The sequence below is a fragment of the Zootoca vivipara genome, chromosome 1 (genome assembly GCF_965207765.1).
Source record: "Zootoca vivipara chromosome 1, rZooViv2.hap1.1, whole genome shotgun sequence".
In the NCBI taxonomy this organism is placed as follows: domain Eukaryota; kingdom Metazoa; phylum Chordata; class Lepidosauria; order Squamata; family Lacertidae; genus Zootoca; species Zootoca vivipara.
The window spans coordinates 78480376-78505473 of NC_142582.1; the positions used below are offsets into that span (position 1 = coordinate 78480376).

Consider the following 25098-nt stretch of genomic DNA (forward strand, 5'->3'; position numbering starts at 1 on the left):
CGAAGCAGGTAGCATTTGATGTTTGCTATTTATTTATTTTAAAAAAGGAACTATGGGACAGTCGGCATCACTGGGGGTGGGGTGGGGGAGCTTTATTAGGCTTCCTCTCACCCTACTCCGGTAACTCCACTCTAGGCCACCTGACCTGAGCTTCAAGCGACCGAGCATAGGATGCAGAAGTACCACCAGGCTGGGTACAAGTAGGACCGGAACCACCGCAAAGTGGTACCACCCACCCCTAACTCAGACAGCTGCTCTAGAAGGACAACATGGTCAATGATATCAAAAACTCCTGAGAGGTCGATAAAAATTAACAGGAACATATTCTCCCAACAGAGGTCATCATACTGGGCAACCAAAGCAGTTTCTGTGCCAAAGCTTGGCCTAAACCCAGATTGAGATGGATCTAGAAAATCCGTTTCCTCCTAAGGCTCTTGGATTTTATTTTGAATTACTGATCTGGATTTTATTTTGAATTATTGGGGCGGGGGGCGGGGCACCATAATCTTTTCAGTGCTTAGGACCTCTAAATGTCTTAATCCAATCCAGCCCTGAGGATGTGTCAGATTTGCCCAAGACACCAATTCCATTCCTTCAAGAAAAACTCAGCTGTTTTAGGAGGGAGCCTGTAACTGTGTAATGAAGTAGCAGATAACCCTTATCTATGGAATGCACATTCAGTGTGCTGCATTTCCCAGAAACCTGGGTAACAACTTGGATTATGTAAAAAGAAGATGTTTTACAGCTGAAGAGCTTTAATGTAAGGGTTAAATAAAATGGTAATCCCAAAATTTGTTGCCTTCCATAGAACACACACCACTTAATCTAATTTGGGCAGCATTAATAAAAAAGCTGCTATCAAATGGTTATGATAACTTTTGTTTGTGCTATTTTTTTAAAGTGGTCTTGCAGTCAGGGCTGAGTGCCTGAATATGTTTTTCATAACGTTGGTTCAGCCATGGAATACATGAAATAATAATGGGCAGATTGCCCTTACATATGTTGTCATAAATAACCTTCCTCACTACTGATTCCCAGATGCATCTGGATTTGGAGCAGGATTTCCAGGAATGTAGGATGAGATATCTAGACATATTTTAGCCCCAGTATCTTTTATTATGGAAAGTAATTACTGTGTACATCTTATTAACAAACCACAATTACATCCATTTCTATTCTAAAAGCATGTTAACTCAAAAGTCAGTCCCACTGAGTTCAATGTAACTACTGTAACTCCCAAGTGAGTGAGCTAGAAATTCTCCTTTGAAGTTCACTGGTGCCGTGTCTGTTTTCTGTGAGCTCATATCTATGTAACACATGTTGCCTTTTTTCTTTTAGAGATAGTCAAGTCAAGACTAAGGTGTAAACAAGCTGCATGTTGATCGTTTGGCTTTCTAAAAAAACAGTATGTGCCTGGCAGAGGTCATATTTATATCCCCAAATCTTTTGCTTTAGTTGCAATCCTAAACATAGGCTGCTCCTGTGGTTCAGCTATGCTGGGCTGTTTGTTGTGCCAAGGCTAATACGAGTGTATGGATTTATATACTCCCAACAGCAAAGGAGATAGCATTTGTTTCTACTTTTTTATTTTACTTATTTTACTTATAATTTACTTTTTGATTTTACTAACATAGCAACATTGGCAGCAGCCCCCACAGCATCCCTAGCAACTCCCTCGTAATTGATCAGACACAATGCCACATTTCCCATGTGTGCTAAAAACCAATAAATATTCAGTGTTAATCTAGTCTGTACCCCTCCAAAGGCAATTCTTTAGCATACTTACCCCTGTAGCCACAAGCGCCCAAACTTCCCACATACTGGAAATAGAACCTCATGGTAAGCCAAATGTACCCGCCATCCAAATAAGGAAAGAGACTGCTAGTTTGCATTGTTGCTGGTGACTGTTCTTAACCTGCCCTTGTTTTTATTTACTGTGGTTTTTGTGTGTTTAATTTGTTGCATTACATTGACTTTTATATTGTATTTGTATATTACTTTTGTTTTAACTGCTGTTCTAAGCAAAAATCTGCTCTTATTCCCTTATGGGGTACACAAGAGCCTTATTGGGTTCTCCATTGGTCGGAGAATATATAACAGAGGCCAACCAGAGAAGTTTGAGAAGCAAAGCCTTTATTTGCTGTTGCAACAGGGTCCTTCCCCTCACGCAGGAGAACAAGGAAGGAACCCAGAACAAAAGAGAACCTCCACTTTTATCAGTTTCCCCATCACCAAGAAACGCCCCCAATACATCATTCCTACATCACAGCTATGTAATCAATCCTATATAATAAAGTCCCTTTGTCTCTGCGTCCAGATTCCCTGTGTCCCGTTTTCCGCGCTACTGAGCATGTGCCCCAGGGACACAGGGATTGGACGCAGAGACTGCACGCGCACACACACACACACACTCTCCCCACCCCACCCCTCTGCCCTGCACTGGCTCAATAAGCAGTTAAAACAGAGGCCACCAGGTGGAAGGCAGGAGCAGGCAGCAAGGCCCCTAAGCAGGGCAGGCCCTCTCTCAACGTGCCCAAGGGCCTGAGGAGGAAGCCAGGACGACAAAAAAATCGAGGCCCCGGCTTCTCCTCACTAACAGGCCCGAAATTGAGGCCCAAACAGCGCAAGCAACCAGGAGACCCCCGCGGGGCCGGAACGGCCAGGAAAGGCGTGGGGAGGCCACCGAATGCTCAGCGCCAACCGCGGGACCCTCAGAAAGTGCCGGGGCGGGCGCAAGCCCCCCGGATGGCAAAGCTCCCTTCCGGACGCAGCAGGCGACTGAAAAACAGCCGCGGAGGCCAACAAAAGTAGCGGGAGCCACCCCCACCCCCCAAAAAAAACTGGGCGTACACCCCGGAGCAGCCGTCCAGGAGCCAGAATTCGGCCACTGGGCCCTGGCAGCTATTGCCGGGGGGGAATTAGGAACCAAATGGCAGGCGCAAAAAGCGCGTGAAAACAGGATGGGGAGGGATCCGCACTCCAAACACAAGCTTCGGAGGGGGTAAAGGAAGAAATACCCCCCGCACCCCCCAGCCGAGCCCGGGCTGTAAAGGTAAAAAAGGGGGGGGACTTTGGCTTGGGGTTTGGGAACGGGGGGGGGGAATTAGGGATAAATTAAGGATCAAAGGGAGGAACAATCAATTAGACAAGGAATAAAAGCCCCCCACGCGCCGCTGCCACTGAAAAAGGCCGAATGTTCTAGCGCCCGTTTATTAAACGGGCTGAATGGCACTAGTACCTCATAAAAAAGGAGGGTTCAAGGTAGAAATCTGAGCACTTTTGACACCTCTCCTAGTCCTCCTATCACCCCTCCCAGGTGTGAATTCCTTTTTTTAAAAAAAAGATTTTTATTAATTTTCACAGTAGAAAAAAGGATTTACAGAAAATTAGAAAGGGTGGGGGAGATATGAATACAAAAAAGCAAAAATACAAAAATCAAGAAAAACAGAGAAAACCACAAAGTAAAAAGAATAAAAAACTGTATAACTTATCTTTATCACAGTATATATTGGGACCTCCTCGGGTTCCCGTCCCTGCGTTTCTCGAACACACTTCTAATTTAGCAAATTCTACCTCTAAATATTCACTTTTAATACTAAATTTCTTATTTTCTATTCTAGAATAACCTCTTTTACCTAATCCACAGATTTATTTACCACTTAATTTCTATTCTTAAAATATTACTTTAGCATAATTTTTTAAATACAATTTAAAATCTTTCCACTCTTCTTCAATTGCTTGTTCTCCCTGGTTGCGGATTCGTCCGGTCATCTCTGCCAGTTCCATAAATTCCATCATTTTCATCTGCCATTCATCAATCGTTGGTAACGTTTGCTGCTTCCAATATTTAGCAATCAAAAGTCTCGCTGCTGCGGTGGCGTACATGAAAAAAAATACCTTTCTCTTGGGAATCTCCTTCCCTACGATGCCCACTAGGAATGCCTATGGTTTCTTCACAAATGTGCCTTTTAGCACTTTCTTAAGTTCATTATAAATCTTATTCCAGAAGTCATTCACCAGTGGACATGTCCACCACATATGATAAAATGAGCCTATTTCTTTCTTGCATTTCCAACATTTATTATCATTGTTGTGGTAGATCTTTGCTAGCTTTTCTGGTGTAAGATACCATCTATACATCATTTTCATTATATTCTCCTTTAATAGACTACACGCAATAAACTTAATGTTTTCCTTCCACAACTTCTCCCAATCCTCCATCATGATATTATGACCCACATCCTTTGCCCACAAAATCATAGCATTTTTAGTTTGTTCATCTTTTGTATGCCATTCTAGCAGCAATTTGTACATTCTCGAAAGTGTTTTCATCTTAGGTTCTAACAATTCTGTTTCCACCTTTGACCTCTCAATTTGGAAACCAATTACTCTATCCATTTTAAATGCTTCATTTATCTGATGGTATTGGAGCCAATCATCCAATTTACCTTTCAACTCCTCGTATGTTTTTAATTTAAATTGGTCTCCATCTTGAATCAACAAATCTCTATATTTCAACCAACCGGTCTCCATATTTAATCTTTTACGAACCTTGGCCTCCAAAGGCGAAAGCCAATTTGGCGTTTTTCTTTCTAGTAAATCTTTATATCTGGACCAAACCTTGAACAATGAATTTCTAACAATGTGCCTTTTAAAACTTCCATGGGCCTTAACCTTATCGTACCACACGTATGCATGCCAACCATGAACATTATCATAACCTTCTAAGTCCAAAATATCAGCATTTTCCAATGTAAACCAATCTTTCAACCAGCAAAAGGCAGCTGCTTCATAATAAATTTTAAGATCAGGTAGGGAGAAGCCTCCTCTTTGTTTATCATCGGTCAATACCTTATATTTAATTCTTGGCTTCTTCCCTTGCCATATAAATTTTGATAGCACCTTTTGCCATTCTTTAAAACAACTCAGCTTTTCAATTATTGGTAATGATTGAAATAGAAACAACATCTTTGGCAATACATTCATCTTAATTGTTGCTATACGGCCCAACAGAGACAATTTCAGGTTGGTCCACGTTTCTAAATCCTTCTTAACTTCATTCCATAATTTCACATAATTATCCTTAAACAAATTTAAATTTTTTGCGGTCATATACACACCAAGGTATTTCACTTTTTTAACAAAAGATAAACCATTGTTTCTTGCAATTTCTCTCTCTCTTCCTTATTCAAATTTTTATCTAATACTTTAGTTTTTGATTTATTCAGTTTGAAACCTGCTACCCTTCCAAACTCTTGAATAACTTCCAGAGCCCTAGGTGTGAATTCCTAAACACAAAGAGAAATTAACATTTTCATAAGAGTTGATCACTGTCTTTTGTTCAGAGGAATCTTCCATTGTGAATGAGATACCATTGACAGGGAATTATGGCTCCCAAGTTGCTAGTCATGTGGAAATGTGTGCATATGCTGATCCTTAGGGCAGGGTTGCATCCAAGCGGGAGGGGTGTGAGTCTCTGGAGTGGAGCAGAGGTGAAGAAGGTGGTGTTGCGAGGGATTCTGGGTAACTGCAGCTGTCAGATTCGGTCACCCCTCTCTGTTCATTAATAATGGTGTCCTGATTCTCCCCCCCCCTATAATTTTCTATAACACTGCCTTGGTGCCTAGTTTCAGAAAGACACAATATAAATGTAAACCATAATGAATTCCAGTCACAATGTCTTGCCACTTCCATTGCACAGAGCTTACTGGACCATTGTCTCCACACAAAACAACAACAACAACAACAACCAAACACATTTATCATGTTGAGAACACCAAACACAACTCACTGATGTGAAAGCTGGCTCACAACTTACTCCACACATCTGATCTTGCTGATAGTTTAGTGAGAAAATTCAGAACCATTCCAAGAATTTTGCTGCCAGAGTGAAAGGACAAGATTCTACCTCCACAGTTTTAATGTGCAGAAGCCAACTGGAAAGCTGATTAATAAATACTTCCAACACTGATGGTGGAACATTGTTTTCTATCACGCCTGAGGACAGCAGGCTAGTGTAGGGCACCCAGGGAAAGCCATATGACATGCTGTTCTGTCCCTAACCCCCCAGCATCCACTGCTAAAACAGATAAGATTACTCTTTCATTTAGCTGTGAGTCATGCATTGCAGGGGGTTGGACTAGATGACCCCTATGATATCTTCCAACTATTCTATTCTATCTTTTCTATTCTATTCTTAAGGAACTTGCTGATATTTATTACTTTCAAATAGATTCCTTTTTCCAGTGTCACAAAGGTTGATGCACGTTGTTTATGTGAATGCTTACAGTAATCTTATGTGAGCCTCACCTTAATCTAGGTGGTTACTGAATATGAATGTTAATTAAACAATCTGTGTCTTGAATTTTTGTTAAGTATTGCACTGTGTTTTCTATTTGGCAAAGAGCAGAAGAGAAAATGAGTTGTCCTACTGAATTTTCTGTGCCTACAAATGAACCATCTAATAAAAGAGGAGCAGGGGGTAAGTAGGTGCCAACTATATTCTAGTTTAGATCTACCAAACTTCTTGCAGATTCTTCTCCAAAGGCATATCTCAGAACCGGCATGAATCTTTCTGGGTGACTGTAATCAACTAGTCACCTTAATGCATAGTTTTCCATTCAAATTTACAGCATGGACAACCTCTGAGTATCCTGGCAGACATTTGAAAGCTACATGGCTCAGAGATGAAATGTTAGCTTACATAGGGTAGAGATATTGAAGGAAGGTGATTGAGGAGCAGAAAGACCAAAAAGTGTGGCACCCGAAGCCTCCATATCTTGTGAATTTACAGCACCAGACTGACAGTCGTATAAATGAGTGATGCTGTACACGATGTTCTTTTCCAAGCATACTATGGATCTGGCAGAGTGTCTTCAGTTTTGTGCTGATGTGTCCAGAATTCAAATAATTTGATTCCTGGGCATGACAGGATTGGGAGCATAGTATTACCTTGAGAAAAGTGGCAGGAGAGACAGCTGTACCCAGCTTTCAATAATGATATTGCATTAACAGCAGCTTCCTGTTTTACTCATGTGATCAAGTCCATTAAGCTGACATGATATTACCCTTTTTTCCAAGGGCACAGAATTAAAAAGTGATACTGCTGGTAATACTCTAATTTTCCAACCATGACATTGAATAATGGAAGAAAATATTGAATAATGATGTGCTTTTCAAATAATGCTGTTGCTGAACACATCCAAAGAACAATATAATTCAGTATCAAATGTCCCAGTTTTACTTTTGTGGATCATGATGGGATGCTCTGATGATGTGACATTTTTAAAGACTTTTTAAAAAGGACTGAAAGGAAGTGACATTTTCCTCTAATTTCTTCATTGATTTTCTGGTCTTTTTTTCCAAAAGGAGATCTGATATCTATTTCTTTTTTCCAACGTTTGAAAACAACTCCAATAATTCACACTTGGTTTTGTAATAAAAACATATGTTAAATAGTAAGGTGCTGTTTTCGAAGCAATCACAATCCCATCATTCCCAGCTTCTTTCTCCTCCACACCACTGAAGAAGACTCAAGAGACAGCATGTTGGTGGAATGGTTATATTTATTGAAACATACTTATAGCATGAGATCTGCAAACCAAGAGCCAATTATTAAGTGAGGGCAGCTGAGTAGGAATTGGAAGGGACTCAGGCATAATACAGATTGTCTCTGCAACCTCCCAACAGTATAAAGGGGGGAGCACCCCACTTGCACTCCCTGGGCATGTCCACTGCTGCATACAGTAGCTTTCCAGCCAAGAATTGGCTGTATCTCCCCAGCTTTGCCTGGTGAGCCTTGAGGTACCGTATGTGGAAGCTGAACATATTCATCATGGCCCCACAGCAAAGTGTTCACTCTAGTGTACCTGTCCATCCCTATGGATGCCCCAGAGCCCGCCTCAGCCTGTAGCTCAAGGGGTTGACTCTTGTGTGCCCACAACCTCATAAACCTTCAGGGTGGTCTCGTATGTCCTTAAATTGTTCTCCTGCCCCACACCAAACACCACAGGAGGTGATTACTTCTTTCTCAAGGTAGTCTGAGAATGGCCAAATTTTATCCAGAAAAAAATTATTTGCTCACCATAACCTCATACTTCAGCACTTGAACCTTAACAATGGTCCAATTCAGGGGACCCCAAACTAAGGCCTGGGGGCCGGATGCGGCCCAATCACCTTCTAAATCCGGCCTGTGGAAGGTCCGAGAATCAGCATGTTTTTACATGAGCAAAATGTGCCCTTTTATTTAAAATGCATCTCTGGGTTATTTGTGGGGCATAGGAATTCATTCATTTTTTTTCAAAATATAGTCCGGCCCCCCACAAGGTCTGAGGGACAGTGGACCGGCCCCCTGCTGAAAAAGTTTGCTGACCCCTGGTCCAATTCATGCATCTTGCTCAGAGAGTAGCCACGACACCTCATATTTCTGACAGTACAATTTGCTTGGTGTGATCTCATCCTTTGCTATCCTTCCTTAAAGGTAAAGGGGCCCCTGACCATTAGGTCCAGTCGTGTCCGACTCTGGGGTTGCAGCGCTCATCTCGCTCTATAGGCCGAGGGAGCCGGCGTTTGTCCGCAGACAGCTTCCGGGTCATGTGGCCAGCATGACAAAGCTGCTTCTGGCGAACCAGAGCAGCGCACGGAAACGGCGTTTACCTTCCCGCCAGAGCGGTCCCTATTTATCTACTTGCACTTTTTGATGTGCTTTCGAACTGCTAGGTGGGCAGGAGCTGGGACCGAGCAACGGGAGCTCACCCCGTTGCAGGGATTCGAACCGCCGACCTTCTGATCAGCAAGCCCTAGACTCTGTGGTTTAACCCACAGCACCACCTGGGTCCCGCTATCCTTCCTTATCTAACCTATATTTAATTTTCCCTGGGGCACATGTGTTGGGATATCTGGGCTTTCTTTAGAGATGTGTGGGCAAGATTGCTTGGCAGACACTCTTAGATTTTAAAAGGTCAACGAATAGTTGAGCTATTGTGCATTTATATAGGAGCAGCACTGTATATAGGAACAGGACTGCAAAAAATGTAGGACCATGCTGCCTACAATGCTTGCGAGGCCAATTGGGAAATAAATAATAAAAATGAACAAGCAACGGCAACAAATCAACCATGAGCCAGGCAGGAGAAGGCAAAATAAGTGAGATGAGAGGCATAAAGTCTGATTTGTGAGGAGTCTGCACAAATTTGGTGGTAAGCCGACAATTCAACAGGGCTATCTGCCTGCTTGTCTTCATATTAGAACAATCAATAGCACCATACCCATGTCAATTGACAGATGTTTTTAGAAATAAAAGGCTTTAAATTGGTACTGACAGGTAAACAACTAGACTTGGCAAAGCCTTCAAGGGCAGCCAGAACTACTTTTAGAAAACAGCAGATTTTGCAGTTGTGCATAATGTTTCTGTCCATTCTATGCACTATGCAATATGTGTTAATTATAGACTATCTGTATTAGGTTGAAGTATTACACAGAGACTAATATGGAAGTCCTGTCTGAGGGACTCCTATCCAATCCTGAGGAGGGGAGGCAGTTACTACAGCTTAAACAGCTGTGCCAAAATTTCACTTGGCCGCTCAGTGGCCTCTTATCACAAACATTTCTCAAAACCCAACAGACTTCTGCTTGCTACACTGGATTTATTTTAAATCGTAGAACTCATGCCACTCCCCAAAATTAGGGGGGGGGCTCTAAGGTCTAGTTAAAACCTGCTCTCCGAAATAGAAGCTGTGAAGGTCCTATTTGGGTCTACTAAGGCAGAACATTTGAGAGGTAAAGGGGCCACAAACAGAAAATGCCCTTTTGAGCATTGTCACTTTATGGTAGGGATATCAGTGGAAGGCTTCAGTTCTTGGGCAGGATTATGTGAAGGTTCTGGAATATGGATTATAACAATTCCGTGTGTGTGTGTGTGTGTGTGTGTGTGTGTGGATGGATCATTAGCTTTGGTTGTGCTGAACATGAACAAAACCCATTGTAAATAAACTTTTGAACCTTGTTTGATAAATCTGTGAGTTTTGCAGCTCAAGAAGATGGTTCTCTTTTTTGCAAATAAATGCTGGCAGGATTGTACCCAGTTTCCTTAGAGCATCTCTAGATAAGTGAATGAATGCCTGAACTATATTTAGTCCCTTAAGTTCCCATATAAAGAAATCAATAAAATACAGTACAGTATACACTCTACATGCAATGAATAAGAGGGGAGAGAGATAGCATTATTAAATCCTTTGAGGGGAAGGGAACAGTGTTGAAGGAAATAGCACTCAACCTTTAAAGAACTCAAATAATATAAAATAAAAATTTAGGCTAAAATCCTAAACATACTTGTTATGGAGTAAGCCTTACCAAACATAGCCAGTTTTACTTCCAAGTAAGCATGTATTGGGTTGCATTGAAAGGGTTATTGAAACAAGTCTGTTACTGTTCATGGGGAGAGGATCATCTTGCAAGCTCTCCCTGATTTCAACCTCAACTTGGCAGGAGAAATTCCAGTGACTGCCTCATTTAGTAATGTTTTTGAAACCTATTACAAACAAACAAAAAATCTCAAGCAGCACAAATACGGAGGAGAGAGAATTTATGCCACTCATTACCAGTCATATCACAGGTAATATTCAATAACCCACTCGTCACCATTCATATCACTTGATTGACATACCATTACACTGCTTATATGTGGCAGTCACAAAAGCAACAGGTGTACTGCCTGTGAGGAAAATAGCATTTTCTATGGTGATGATGGTTAGATTTATGTCATAACCTTCCAGCACACTTGCATTTCTCCGGGTGGCTTACAGACGATAAAAGCAATAAAATCAACATGTACAAAACAGCAAATTCAGTGGTTCAGCATCCCTGCAACAAAAGAAATTAGTAACGGTTGTTTGGTTGTGTGTTTGTTGCACTAAAATCTGATTGGCTGGGAAAGCCACTAGTGTGACAAAATAAAAACTAAGGCCAGATATCAAACCAGTCATTTTTTAATTAAATCTGCAGAATCTTACTACACACAACAAATTATTAATATTGCCTAAGTTAATAAAATAGCTGGACAATTTTTTTTCAATTAACATTTGTATAGAAATGCGTGGTGATATTTCTCACACACAGTGGCAGCGAAAGGCCTATCCTAAATTCTTGAAATGATTGCTTAGCATTGAAGACTGCAGTCTGGCATTAGTCACATGTCAATAAGTCCCTCACAAGTACTTAAATGTATAAAATAGGGTGCATCTGATGCAGCCTTGCAGCCAAAGGTTGTACTTTTCCTTCTCAAATGGGAAAAACTGGTTTCCATGCAAAAAGTAGCATTCTTTCCACATCCAGAATTTAAAAGAACGGGAGTCCCATTTTCCTTGCTCCCCTCCCCACCTCCTGACATTATCTCATCTTGCATTAATGTTGGGAACATGGTCTAAATAGCGTAAACAGAAAGGAAGGTAAAAAATAACCCAAACCCATTTCATTGCACAACCTAGCCTGCAAGTGTCGAAGCCATACTATCGGTTTACATGTCACTACTATATTTCCAGTCAAGAGAATCCATTGTTATTTTATATTGTTTCCCCAGCTTCCACCATCACTTCAGAGAATGTCAGTTTTATCACCAAAGCGTGACTGCTAACAGAAACCCACCCGCCTGCTACTGTTCCAGTCCCCGATCTGCAATTGTACATGATGAGGTGCCTGTATATTCTGTTGTATTTCCCCCTTTCCTTAGACAAAGCACATAGATGTTGTGAGTGATAATCTCCTCACCACAGCTAGGTATTTGTGTCACCCATGAGATGGATTTGGAGACCATGAGGCACAAGTGAGCTATATCATCCCATTGATCTTAGTCCACTCATAGATGTCCTGTTCACAGACTATGTCTGAGTTGATGAGAAGGTATCTGTCACCGACACAAAAGTGTTTCTGGCAAGCGGCGCACTTGAAGCATTCCAGGTGGTACACTTTGTCTTTTACTCGCATCGTCATCTCATAGGCCCGGATCCGCTTGTCACAGGAGGCACAGAGGCCATCTTGGCCGAAGAGCCTTTAGAGAGGGGGAAAGAAATTCAAGAACCTTCAGGAGTCAGATTATCAAATGTATTTCTAACTGCGTAAGGTACAAGGAAGTTTGCTTGCTCGTCTGGCTGCGTTTTGTGAAGGCAAAATAGATTTGTGTAGAAGGACACCCAGAAATTTGTGGAGGGAGAAAGAGTAATGAAAAAGATGGAGGAGGATTCTAATGGTCTCATGGTGATTGCCAGTTTGTATTTTCCCCCAGTCTGTTGATTGAAATATTGGCTTCATCTTAATATGGATTTGTAAGCAATCAAGATGCATTTGTAGGTTCTTTCTAATAAAAAGCAGGTTGAAGTTCATAGAACCATTTTAATAAAAATGAATTGCAGCGGATTCTGTGAACTGCTAGATGTTCTAGTGCAAATCCAAAAGTTTTATAGGATCCTTTATTTTAGCATGTTATCTTCCTGATAATGTTGGATGACCACTTCCATCAGAACCAGCCAGCATGGCCCATGGTCAAGAGATAATGGCAGTTGTAATCCAACAATTTATGGAAGGCACCATGATGACTAAACCTGTTTTAGCATTTTGCACCCTCATGAAAACACCCCCATAGAGACCACCATTATGGTGCTATGTTTTCAAAGGTTTATCAGTGTAATGTGCAAGATACATATTGATAGCATGTGCTCTCATATAATTAATTAATTTAGGCTACTGCCTGCTGAGTTTGTAAAAAATCTAGTTTAATATTCCAGCAGATGATCAAGCAGGGGCCAATATAAATTTGCAATGTTTTTGCAATTGCACACATTTCAGAAAGGGCTTGTCAGTTTCCAACCTTGTGCTCATCATACAAAACGCTGTGCTCATCCTACTGCTTGGTTTTTGGAATACAATCCCCAAGAAGAAAACTGTCGTCATTTCCCTGGCCTTCCAGGAGATGTCACTGTTCATTGCTTCCTAGCCACTGTAACAATTGCTACATATGGATTCTTTTTTTTTTTAAGGTGGCACTAAAGAACCACCTTGGAATGCATCACTTGTGATGGTGGATTAAAAAGAGGAAGAGGGAGTGTGTGTGTGTGTGTGTGTGTGTGTGTGTGTGTGTATATATATATATATATATATATATATATATATATATATATATATATATATATTCCAAGCAATGTAGGCTTTTACATTTGAATTACAGATGTGGGAAATGCCAAAGCCAATTTAACGGCCTGTGTCTATGAAATTCTTCATTAGCAGACACAGATAATTAACACATTATGCTGTGAAAAGACGGAACACATCCAATTACAAGGCACAGAAAATGCATTAATTTAACAGCCCATATTTTCTACGATTACAGTGAGAAAATATTCAGCTAGTGGAAATAGGGCTGAATTCTTTTCAGGATGTTGCACGAACACTGGTGATTTACTGCATATTATTACTTTACGCAAATGCAGTCCTACTCAAGCACAACTGCTACTAGAAAAAGCTCTGAAGTGGGATAATTGGGTAGGTTAGCACTTTATTCCTCTCCATTGCCCACTGACACCCCCCCCCCCGTGATTTTTTTTTGTGGATGCTAAATACATCCAGCTATAAATAAAGTGTGCCCCCCCCATGGCTTCATGGAATCACACATATGAAGTACAAAAGAGATGGTAAACAATCAGGATCCTTGAATTGTAGAAGAACATAGCTATTCTTTTTATTCACAACAGGGAATAAAAATATCTATTTTTAAAAGGAGAAAATGGAGACAGGGTCCTAAAAACAACAACAACAACTGTGTGTACATAAGGTCTTGTGAATAGTGATGGAAGGTTCCATCAATTCCAATTCTCTTAGTTCCTGATTTTTCTAATCTTAATTCCAGTTTTCCCCATTTCTGCAGCAATTTGTGATTTTTTTAATTACAAAAAAACCCTCATGAAAATTATTCAGCATTTTAGAGTAATTTGTTTCCTAATAAACATATTTTGCATGTTACAGGTAGGTAGCCGTGTTGGTCTGGGTCGAAGTAAAATTAAAAAATTCCTTCAGTAGCACCTTAAAGACCAACTAAGTTTTTATTTTGGTATGAGCTTTCGTGTGCGTGTGCATGCACACGAAAGCTCATACCAAAATAAAAACTTAGTTGGTCTTTAAGGTGCTACTGAAGGAATATTTTTATATTTTGCATGTATTTTTGACCAATGCACACATTTTTGCAAGCAAAAATATAGTGCGCACGCACACGTTATTTTCAGTTACCGGGTAAATATTCATTTTTTGCACATTTTCTCCTAATGTATGCATTTTTGCACACAGTTTTTGGTTAGATAACTGCATCACAAAAATTTGGAGAAGTGTTAATTTGAAAAAATGGCTGTGCTTGAATTCTCATATTGTTTCAGAAAGTGTGGAATTTGATAAATTCGGCTTTAAATATGAATGCAACTGGCTTTCTCCCCCATCCTTAGTTATGAACACTAGTTTTACAACTCTTTACAGTTCATTCAGCCCAAGGTTACACCCAGTTCAGGAAAAGCACATGTTTAAGTGCCTGATTTTAAACCTTTGGACTGGTAATGTGCCTACCTGTGATGCTGGCATACTGTAGTTCTTCCTCCCTTCCTCTTACCATGCCATATTGTGTCTCAGACATCAGTAGTCAGCCTACAGAGCGGAGCCTTGCATAAGACTGGACAGCAATTCGTGGAAAAGGTTCTTGTGAGCCCTGCCCTGTGCAGCCTGAAGTTCTCCCCTGCCTCCTCATTTTAACTGACAAGGAGCTTATCCAGACTTGGCTTTGAAACTAGTCAGTTTCCAACTATAGTCATACCTCGGTTTAAGTACGCTTCAGTTTGAGTACTTTCAGTTTAAGTACTCCGCGGACCCGTTTGGAACGGATTAATCCACTTTCCATACGCTTCAGGTTAAGTACGGACTTCTGGAACCAATTGTGTACTTAAACCGAGGTACCACTGTACTGTATCTTATACCTCTTCTGTGCAGGCTGAGCCCAGTTCTTGCACTAGAGTTTTGAACATAGACCTAGTTTCATTTTTAAAAGGGAGGGAGGGAGGGTAATGTAATGGTGGCTGGTATACCTGAGATAGTCTCTTCGGCACAGTTTCCTGCCCAGTTTATAATATAGCCGCCTTCCCACTTCTCCAAGTCTGCAGCCGCACAAGTCACAGCTAAGGCAGTCTTCATGCCAGTACTGGTCGATGGCTTTCAGGAAGTAACGGTCCCCAATGTTCTGCTGGCAACCTCCACATGTTAAGAGGGAAGGGGGAATTTGGAGCACCTCATCCACTGGCTCCCTGGTGGAAAGAGACAGCCTTTAGAATTCACTAATCCAGCCAAACCAACCAACCAACCAACTCATAGTCTCATCAGAAAATCTTCAGTCTGATTTTTCTCCTGTTGTTAATTTAAATTAATTTTAATTTTATATACCACCCTTCAACAAAAGACCACACAGTATTATATGGATGTTATATTAAAACACGACATAATATCCATACAATACAAAAGGTAAAACAATTACATAAATGCAATTCATAATAAGAAATGTACAGCAAAAGAGACACAATTTCACCCCAGCAATAAACTCTACAACTCAACCCCGACAGAATACAGAGTCTCCTAACATATGTTATTGTTTGGTTAGGGTTATGCATACACTGTTTAAAATCCTGAGATTTCATCTTTTTAAAATAAAGTTTCTGTTCCTTAAGAATGAAAGGTAGGTAGGTAGGTGAAAAGTAGGAAATGCTTGCAGAAGCCTCACATTCCATAATGTAAGATCCCCAGTGGTAAATGGACTTGGTGACTTGCATAATCTCTTGCCTTTACTCATAGCTAACAAATGTATGGAGGGAAAGCTCAATTTATATAATTTATACTAAAGTAAATTATAGCCTATTTCAGTGAAAAATCTTGGAATGAATGAATATATGTATATATCTGCATGCAGAATATATATGCTGCCCTAACATATTTTCTTTTAATTAATGTAGTCAATTAATTTTAATTAATTTGCAATACTTAATATACCAATGAAAATGGGAAAAGAATTTGTTTGGATTACTTTTGTTTTGGTCCAAATTCAGTCCAACATCTGTTACAAATAATACCTACGTACAGCTGTAATTAACACACTGCAAACTTGTGTCCAAAAGGATTCCACCCCACCCCACCCCATGAGTCCTGTGACAATGGATTTGTGGATGGTATAAAGAAAAACTATAAGTAGCCAAATCATTAAGTAATTAATATTTTCTTAAGTCTTTGATGAAAAAACCATAGCTGTTCAATTTGTTTGCCTTCCCTACTCTGCTACACATATCAATGTTTTCACTGCTGTGATGAATATTTTAAGACATTTTAATAACATTTGTAAAAAAAATGCCATACAGGTATGATACCTTGACCATCAGTATTCATATGACACTTGAATGGGAAGAGTTATTTAGCACCATAGTCTTACAACAACTGTGTGAGACTGGTAACTTTTATACCCATTTCACAGCTTAACCAGTGTGAGGTCCCGTACATTGCCTTGCCTATGTCCATTTAGCAGATCTACTGCTGAGCCAGGAGCAGGACCATGGCTGCATCCTTTGCACACTTACCTGGGAATAATCCCACTGAACATACCGAGACTAATTTCTGTGTAAGCATGCGCAGAATTGCACTGCAGGTCATCAAATGATGTGGGAAGTTTTCAAGGACATATCCTGATAAGTACAGGGTTTTCCCCAGTAGGTTTTCTCTGTTATTTATTTTGTTATTTATTTATTTATTGAATTTATACTACACCCTTCCTCCCCAGGGCAGCCGTTGTAGTTAATATTATGTGCGAATGAAGATGAGAAGGCTAGAAAATGAATATAGCCCCATGCTTCAGAATACTGGATATTATTACTACTTCCTCCAATAGGAACTGAATGTTGACAGGCCAAAATGGTGAGAAATAAGATATTGGTGTGCTTAGGAAAACTGAGATTTGCACAATTTAATTTAAAAAAAAATATCTATGGGGGCAGTCCCTTAAAAAATGCCCAGCAACGAATGAGGATGCTCAGTAACCATAGAATGATGAGTGCAAATTCCAAAAGAAAACAGAGTTATGGAATGCCCTACTTTTCCACCTTATGGCTGTATTGTTTTTAATTTTTGGTTGGAAGCCGCCCAGAGTGGCTGGGGAAACCCAGCCAGATGGGCGGGGTATAAATAATGAATTATTATATATTATTATTATCCTGGAAGATACCGGTAGTTTCACTAGCTGGCTGGCACACTGAACCACATCACCTTGATTAGGGCCAATGACATACTTCAACATTTTGTTGTAGGCCCTCCTTCTAAATGCCCAACGGGAGTCCATATATATCAGTAGCTCGTAATAGTTCCTGATTCCAAGGTAGAACCACTCCATTATTGAGACTCAAGACCTCCTTTAAAGCCATTGTAGCCTAAAACATCTGGAGTGCACCAGGTTGGAAAGGCTAATTTAATTTAAAGCAAGGAGGACATTTATCTTTTGCCCCTGCCTACATAATGAGAGCGCTCAGGGACATAGCCAGGATCAAAATTAAGGGGGGCAAGGGGCGGGGCCAAGGCACGGGGGAGGGGCCACAGTGGGGCAAGGAAAGCCATGGACGTTCAGGGGCGAGGGGGCGCCAGGATCAGCCCGAAATCGGGCTGCTCCGACCCCTTCCTCCCCCTCCGCAACCGGCAGGGGCGAGGGGGCACCAGGATCACCCCGAAAATGGGCTGCTCTGACCTCCCCCTCCACGATTGGCAGGGGTGAGGGGGCGTCAGGATCAGCCCGAAATCGGGCTGCTCCGACCCCCTCCTCCCCTTCTACGATCGGCAGGGGCGAGGGGGCGTCAGGATTAGCCCGAAAGCGGGCTGCTCTGACCCCCTCCTCCCCCTCTGTGATCGGCAGGGGCGAGGGGGCACCAGGATCAGCCCGAAAATGGGCTGCTCTGACCTCCCCCTCCACGATTGGCAGGGGCGAGGGGGTGTCAGGATCAGCCCGAAATCGGGCTGCTCCGACCCCCTCCTCCCCTTCCACGATCAGTGTGGGAGATGGTTTTGTGTTAATGGCCCCCACAATTAGCTTTGCTCACATGATTGCCTTATTGTAGCAATGTCTTCCAATAAGCTCACCAAAAGAGAATCCACTGTCCAGCTGTAATATTTTAAAAGGTGCAATGGGCAGAAGTATCTTCAAGGCTTTCCCCCTTATGCATTTGTCTGTTGACTGCAACAGGTTTTTTGTGAGTTATTCAGTCCCGTACTAACTTGAGTTTATAGGAAAGAATAAATAGAAAACCCCCGAGTCTAGGTCCTTATGCCATCAAAATGGCACCATGCATGCATCAGGGGAAGGTATTAATTAGCAGGTTTGCAGAAGTCAAAGCGTCTTCATGGGGAAAAAAACACTTAGGGCTTTAGGAACCACCTTCCCAAACAATGGGCATGGCATGTTTACTGATATTAATAATCAGGACCTGCTGATTCAAACTAACAGTCATCTTTTGTTTTGTTTTTCAGAGACCGCTAACAAGCGTAACAGCATATACATATGGGAAGATTCAGCTCCAAATGATTCACTGTAGCATGGTATTATCAAGAAGTGGAACGCAGGTGGCGCTGTGGGTTAAACTACAGAGCCTAGGGCTTGCTGATCAGAAGGTTGGCGGTTTGAATCCCTGTGACGGGGTCAACTCCCGTTGCTCAGTCCCAGCTCCTGCCAACATGGCAGTTCGAAAGCACGTCAAAATGCAAGGAGATAAATAGGTACCGCTCTGCATAGCTGTCAAATTTTCCCTTTTCTCGCAAGGAAGCCTATTCAGCATAAGGGAATTTCCCTTTAAAAAAACTTGACAGCTATGACAAGAGGTGGTGGACTCTCCTTCCTTGGAGGTTTTAAAGCAGAGGTTGGGTGGTGAGGGGGTGAGCTCCCATTGCTTGGTCCCAGCTCCTGCCAACCTAGCAGTTCGAAAGCATGTCAAAGTGCAAGTATGGTAGATAAATAGGTACCGCTCCAGCGGGAAGGTAAACAGCGTTTTTGTGCGCTGCTCTGGTTTGCCAGAAGCGGCTTAGTCATGCTGGCCACATGACCTGGAAACTGTACACCGGCTCCCTCGGCCAATAGAGCGAGATGAGCACCACAACCCCAGAGTCGGTCACGACTGGACCCAATGGCCAGGGGTCCCTTTACCTTTACCTTTAATGCACTTTTCACCTCAGGGAAAAATATTATATGGGGCTGGGGGAGGGGTGGGGACAAGGTAAAATAATGACTGGATAAAATAAGAGAGAGGAGAAAAACCATTTCTTAATGTAAATGTATCATCTCCCTGAAAGCTTCTTTGTTCCCTGGATATTCCATTTTGCAACTGCTGTTGAGAATTATTCCCAGCGAAACGCCAGCAGCCTGCACAGTCAGCAACTCACAGCAAGATATTTTAGCACATGTTTAACCTTAAGCTCATAAACATTGCCACTGAGGAAAAATAAAACCCTCACATTTTCAAAGTTAATCACGTGATTTACTGGCTTACATTATGCCTCTTGCTCAAACCATTAACAACGTTCATGGCGTCCTTTTGCCTTTTTGCTCAGGACAGTTTTAATGCTAAATAAGTTCATTTGAGTCTCTCTCACAGACGCCACTTACACTACATATGAATGATCATAATGCAGGTAAGTGTTTGGAACTAAATTCAAATGTACATTCTAGTCAAGGTAGATGCAACATTGGCCTTAACAGATCTCTCTTAAGTGCAGACCACCTGAAGTCTGTAAAAAGGCCCAGTGGAACTTCCCACTTAAAAGTTATGTGACGCAGTGTTGCCAATAAGAGATAACTGCAGTGCAGGCCTTGACAAGTCCGAGGTGTTCCCATGCTTGCTACCACATACCTCCCACTAGCAACTCCATAACCCCAGACTGGATCCAGTTTGGGTAAAAACCTGAGGTAAAAGCCTTCTCTCCCCTGCCCCAATTCCCAATGAAATCTTAGTCCACCAGCACCCATCTAATTTGGCAGCCTCATATTCAACTTTTTAAAAAATAGAAGTGGGCACTTTCCCATTCAGATCACAGTCAGATGCTGACTTCCAGTTGAGGCTCTACTCCTCTGAGGTAGTCTGGGTAGCCTGCCATATTCTCTCAGTTGAAGGCAGACATTTCCTCCTTTCTCAACCAAATCTGTGTGATGAGAAGGCTATGCCTCACCCACCCTGCTCCTGATTTTTCTTTAATCCCTGTTTACCAACTGGTACAATAGATTCCCAAATGCTCACAATAATAACAGCTAAATTCAAAGGCCGCAAGAGGACTTATATGTTACACTCAAGGAATAAGTAAGCTGTGTTACTGTATCTCTAGGCTCTCAAAAGCAATCTCACAAGAAACAAGAATTTAACATAATGAAAAATGAAATAAAAAAATTCCTTCAGTAGCACCTTAAAGACCAACTAAGTTTTAATTTTGGTATGAGCTTTTGTGTGCATGCACACTTCATATGTTTCGACTCAGACCAACACAGCTACCTACCTATAATGAAAAATGATTCAACTGCCTCAAAAACGCTATTCAAAGAAGTAAAACTTCCTCAAGTCGTATTTATCTGAAAAATAAACACGGCTGAATCTTGTCTACTTAAAGCTTGAAAGATGATCAAGTTCTCAAGGCATTTCATACTAAATCTTGATTTGCCGTTATGAATAAACACCTCCTGATTCCATACCTATATAGTAGTGTGGGTGTGCTACTGAATTGTTTCACTATTCACAGCTGCTATTTCTGCACACAAATCTATTTTAAATGTTTTAGCACACTGGAGAATGCTGTCAGTGAAGACAGTAGCAAAAAACAGAGCTTTTTTTGAAAATAGGTGTTAGTTGAATCTCAAGCAACCCCCCTCCTTTGCTGGAAGTTTTGAAAGATTAGCGGCACAATCCTATACATTTCTACTCAAAATTAAGTCCCACTTAGTTTTCAGAGGATTACTCTTAAGTAAATGGATATATAGGACTGCAGCCTAAAATATGAATAAGGAGCTTTAACATAGCAGGGGGAAATAGGTTGTTGTTCATGACTTGTCGTGAAAGCAACCATATATTTAAAAATGCATAGGATTGAGGATAAAGAGGTGTGGGAGTTCCTGAACCAATACCCAGAAACTATCTCCAAGATATCCTACCGGTACAAGTCTGCATAAACAGACACAGGAAGGTTTTGGTTTGCACAACTGTTGTGCAGTTTGGCATGGTTCTTTAAGACCAGTTTCATGTCCTTTTATCCCAAAACAATGAGGGACGTTTACAATAATGGGAGGAGGAAATGTTCATAATAAACTTTATGTTCTGGAATGCTGTATGCCATAATGATACACTGAAAATAGGTGTTAGTTGAATCTCAAGCAACCCCCCTCCTTTGCTGGAAGTTTTGAAAGATTAGCGGCAGAATCCTATACATATCTACTCAAAATTAAGTCCCACTGAGTTTTCAGAGGATTACTCTTAAGTAAATGGATATATAGGACTGCAGCCTAAAATATGAATAAGGAGCTTTAACATAGCAGGGGGAAATAGGAAATGGAACAACTGTAACATATGCACAATGTTTCAGTTGGTACATATGATATATAAGTCTCTATAAAAGTATCTGAAGTGGATGATTCTTACCACTTACCAGCAACTGATTCTTACCACACTTAATATAAGAGTAAATTCAATTGAAATTAATATAACCTATTTCTCGGAAAGCAGAGACAAACTCGAAAACCTATGCACAGTTTTCTGCATGTGGATTCATTTTACAGTATTTCGGTGGTAATTACAGTACAATTCTAACCATGTCTATTCAAAAGAAACCCCTACTGAATTCAAGGGTGCTTGGTCCCTGATAAGAATGGTTAGAATTGCAGCCTTAAGCCTGTATAACAGAGCACAGAATCACACCCTGTTTTTTTTCTTGATACCTCATGAAAACAACTGACAGATGAATTAAATATACACACATATTTAATTAAGCAGGGACATTAAAAGTTAAAATAAGATTTTCTTGCTAGAATACCACAAAGCTACTGTGATCTAGACAAATAAAATACGATCACCCTAAATAAAGGCAAATAGCTTGAATCCTACATCTGTTTACTCAGACGTAATTCCCACCAAGTTCAATAGGACAGGTAAGTGTGTGAACTTTAAAAGCCCAGTTCAATGGCAGTGTTGATGATACAGCAAATTAATCATCTCTGCAATTATATATATCTGCATTTGTTTGAGAGTACAGCAAGATTATCATGGTAAGAAGTCTACCAGGAAATCCAAATTCTATACCAACTTAAACATTTATTCATTTTTCCTTCTTTAACAGCTAAGGTTGGGGTTGTGAGTGACAGCAACCACTCCCCCCTCTTCTGATCTCGCTTGTGGCTCCTGCACAGAAACTCTTTTGCTGGACATTTTGTTCCAAGTTTCAAACCGGTGGTTTGTACAGTATGATGAAAATGTGGAAGTTGAGCGCGAGCACACACGCATCTGATAACAACCTTGACCTTTCTAGTCTAATCAGCCAGTGTGTAGCCTGGCAGGGAGGAGAAGAAAGAAAGAGAGGCACTGCAGGCGAACTTGGGTTTTTGTAAAACCGGAGTCTCCCAACCCCCTATCCCTGTGAAGCCTCTTTCATCAGCATCACCTAATCTGCAGGACCTGATGCAAAGGCGTTTGCGACCCTAAATGCCCGCTCCTTTCTCCCCTCCTCACTCCCGCCCTCAGCAGGATAGGTAATCTGGTGGCTCTGCTAATTGGCCTCCAACTCAAAATGGGGAACTTGCCTGTGGCTCTGGGTTTCAGTTACCATCCCTGCAAGTAGCAGGCTGGCTGGCTGGCTTAGTGCGAGCTTAATGACATCTTCCCTAGTCTTTGCTGCACAGTCCATCCGTATTCATAACGTGATCGCGGTACAGGGACTGGATCGGGATGGGGAGAGCGGGGTCTCTGACACACACCTAGTAACCTGGAGAAAGGAAGATCCAGCAGCCCCATCCTATTTATTTCTGTCTCTCTCCGAATGACACTTTCTGTTAAGCCAGCGCTAATAATAGTAATAAAAATAATAATGGTCATTATTCTCTCTCCCCCCCACAACAATCTAGCCCCCCCCTCTAGCCCACAGATTGCCCAGAATCCGTCTCCATTCCAAGGCAAAGTTGGCCCTAGCTCTGGAGATGGGAAGCTGGAGGGGACTTGGGGGGTGGGGGGAACAGGGAGAGGAGGTCACTTACTCGGAGGGCTCGAGGCTTTTCCTTTCGATGGCCGAGGACATTGGCAGCTCCGGGGTCCTTTGTAGTTCGCCGGTGGATTGGTCTGCGCCGAGATCTGCCCCTACAAAGGCTGCCTGCTCCTGAATGCCTGCTCGCTACCCGCGGCAGAGTGGCACCTCCGCCCCTCCCGCTCCCCAAGGACATTCGCAGGATTTCCTCCTGTAGCACGAGAGAGAGAGAGAGAGAGAGAGAGAGAGAGAGAGAGAGAGAGAGAGAGAGAGAGAGAGAGAGAGAGAGAGAGAGAGAGAGAGAGAGAGAGAGAGAGAGAGAGAGAGAGAGAGAGAGAGAGAGAGAGAGAGAGAGAGAGAGAGAGAGAGAGAGAGAGAGAGAGAGAGAGAGAGAGAGAGAGAGAGAGAGAGAGAGAGAGAGAGAGAGAGAGAGAGAGAGAGAGAGAGAGAGAGAGAGAGGTGGGCTGATGCGTGCTGGATGCTGCTCCTGCGACGATGCCTCTCCTGCAAGCGAGCGCGCCTAGCTAACCCTTAGGATCTAACCTCCCATCCTGGCTGCGCCGACGCTCCTCCTGCTCAGGGGGCGCAAGCGACCGGGGCAGAGAGATTGCTCCGCGCCGCCGTCTCCCGAGCTGTCACTGCTACTGCTGCGTTGGATCCCGGAGTCTCCTCTGCTGCTTGCCTTAGGTTTGCTGCCTGGGCAGCTCCGGGCGCGCTCGAGAGAGGGGCTCTTGCTCCGCAGAGGCAGCTGCCAGCATCTCCACCAACAGCACCATCACAATTATAGTCGAAGTTGCTGCTGCTGCTGCTGCTATTATTACCCCACTACTGCTACTACTATTATTATTGAAGCTGGCTCCGCGGTCTGTCCTCTCTGGTTTCACATCCTCTTTCCTGCTCACGATTCAAATACAATAGAAGGAAATGACACTTAAAGAGACAGCTGTCTATTTCTTAACTGGGCTCCTGGGGATTCAAGCAAGCCCGAACAGCAGCATCTCTCACGACTGAGTTGGCTCCTTAAAGGGCCACACACACACTCTCACACACAGAGAGAGGGGGGGGGAAGGCTGGGACTCTGCTTAAAAAGGAGTGTGCTAGCAAATCAAGCTCATTGAAAGTTGCCCAATAGGTTAGGTTCAGGTTTAAGTGCCCAGTATTTCATTAACCACAGCACTGCCTGAGGTCAAAAGTGTGTCTGTGGGAGGACACATAAAACTGAAGAAGAATAATTATCTTCCTACTTCAGATCTCATGAAGCGTATTGAGTTTTGCTGATCATTATTAAGGCATGTTCACGGTCCTACAGCTTGGCAAACTTGGCAAATTCACTGCATGAAAATGAGTGACAGGAAGCAGTGTTTCTGCCTAACATCTATCTACCTATCTTCAAGTTCAAATAGATATCAAATAGATATACCTTCAAAAGGACGTGGATAAAGGAATGAGCAAACACCTAGGAACAAGTAATGGAAACAGCTCTATCATAATCTTTTCCAGCCTCTCTCAACAACCCCTCTTCAGGCAAGATGATTCATTCACACAGTGAAGTGATCTGCATTGTTTATAAAATTAAGCTTCACTGTAAAAGTCACAGCACCACATTGGAAGCATGCCTGCCTTTCAACTAGATGAGGCCGTCTGCTCTGGTGATTCCAATATAAGTGAAGAAAAAAGACCCAAAGTTGTCAGTGAAAAAATACCAGACAATCTCATGATATTTATTTATTCCCTACACAACCCCCCCCCCAAAATAAAGACATCCATTTACAAATTGCTTAACTACATTCAGCC

At 42.0% G+C, this 25098-nt stretch overlaps 1 protein-coding gene and 1 long non-coding RNA gene across 4 annotated transcripts; one reads left to right on the top strand and one right to left on the bottom strand.

The window, feature by feature from the left end:
• Positions 1 to 10969: 10969 nt before the first annotated feature.
• LMO2 (LIM domain only 2) lies at positions 10970 to 24348 on the bottom strand. Of its 3 annotated transcripts, none has more exons than XM_088668641.1 (4): positions 23987 to 24348; positions 23318 to 23515; positions 15111 to 15326; positions 10970 to 12043 (listed from the first exon to the last, which is right to left on the bottom strand). In XM_088668641.1, exons 2-4 carry the CDS (start codon positions 23356 to 23358, stop codon positions 11824 to 11826), a joined length of 477 nt encoding a protein of 158 aa, XP_088524767.1. In that variant the 5' UTR covers positions 23359 to 23515; positions 23987 to 24348; the 3' UTR covers positions 10970 to 11823. The 3 variants fall into 3 exon arrangements, with proteins under 3 accessions (XP_088524767.1, XP_088524761.1, XP_034972537.1); XM_088668635.1 differs by having other exon boundaries at positions 23848 to 24211; XM_035116646.3 differs by having other exon boundaries at positions 23318 to 24186.
• Positions 16841 to 19562, top strand: LOC148687635 (uncharacterized). Its single transcript, XR_015949766.1, has 2 exons — positions 16841 to 16974; positions 18571 to 19562. It is a non-coding gene; the product is annotated as an uncharacterized LOC148687635 (long non-coding RNA).
• Positions 24349 to 25098: the final 750 nt, after the last annotated feature.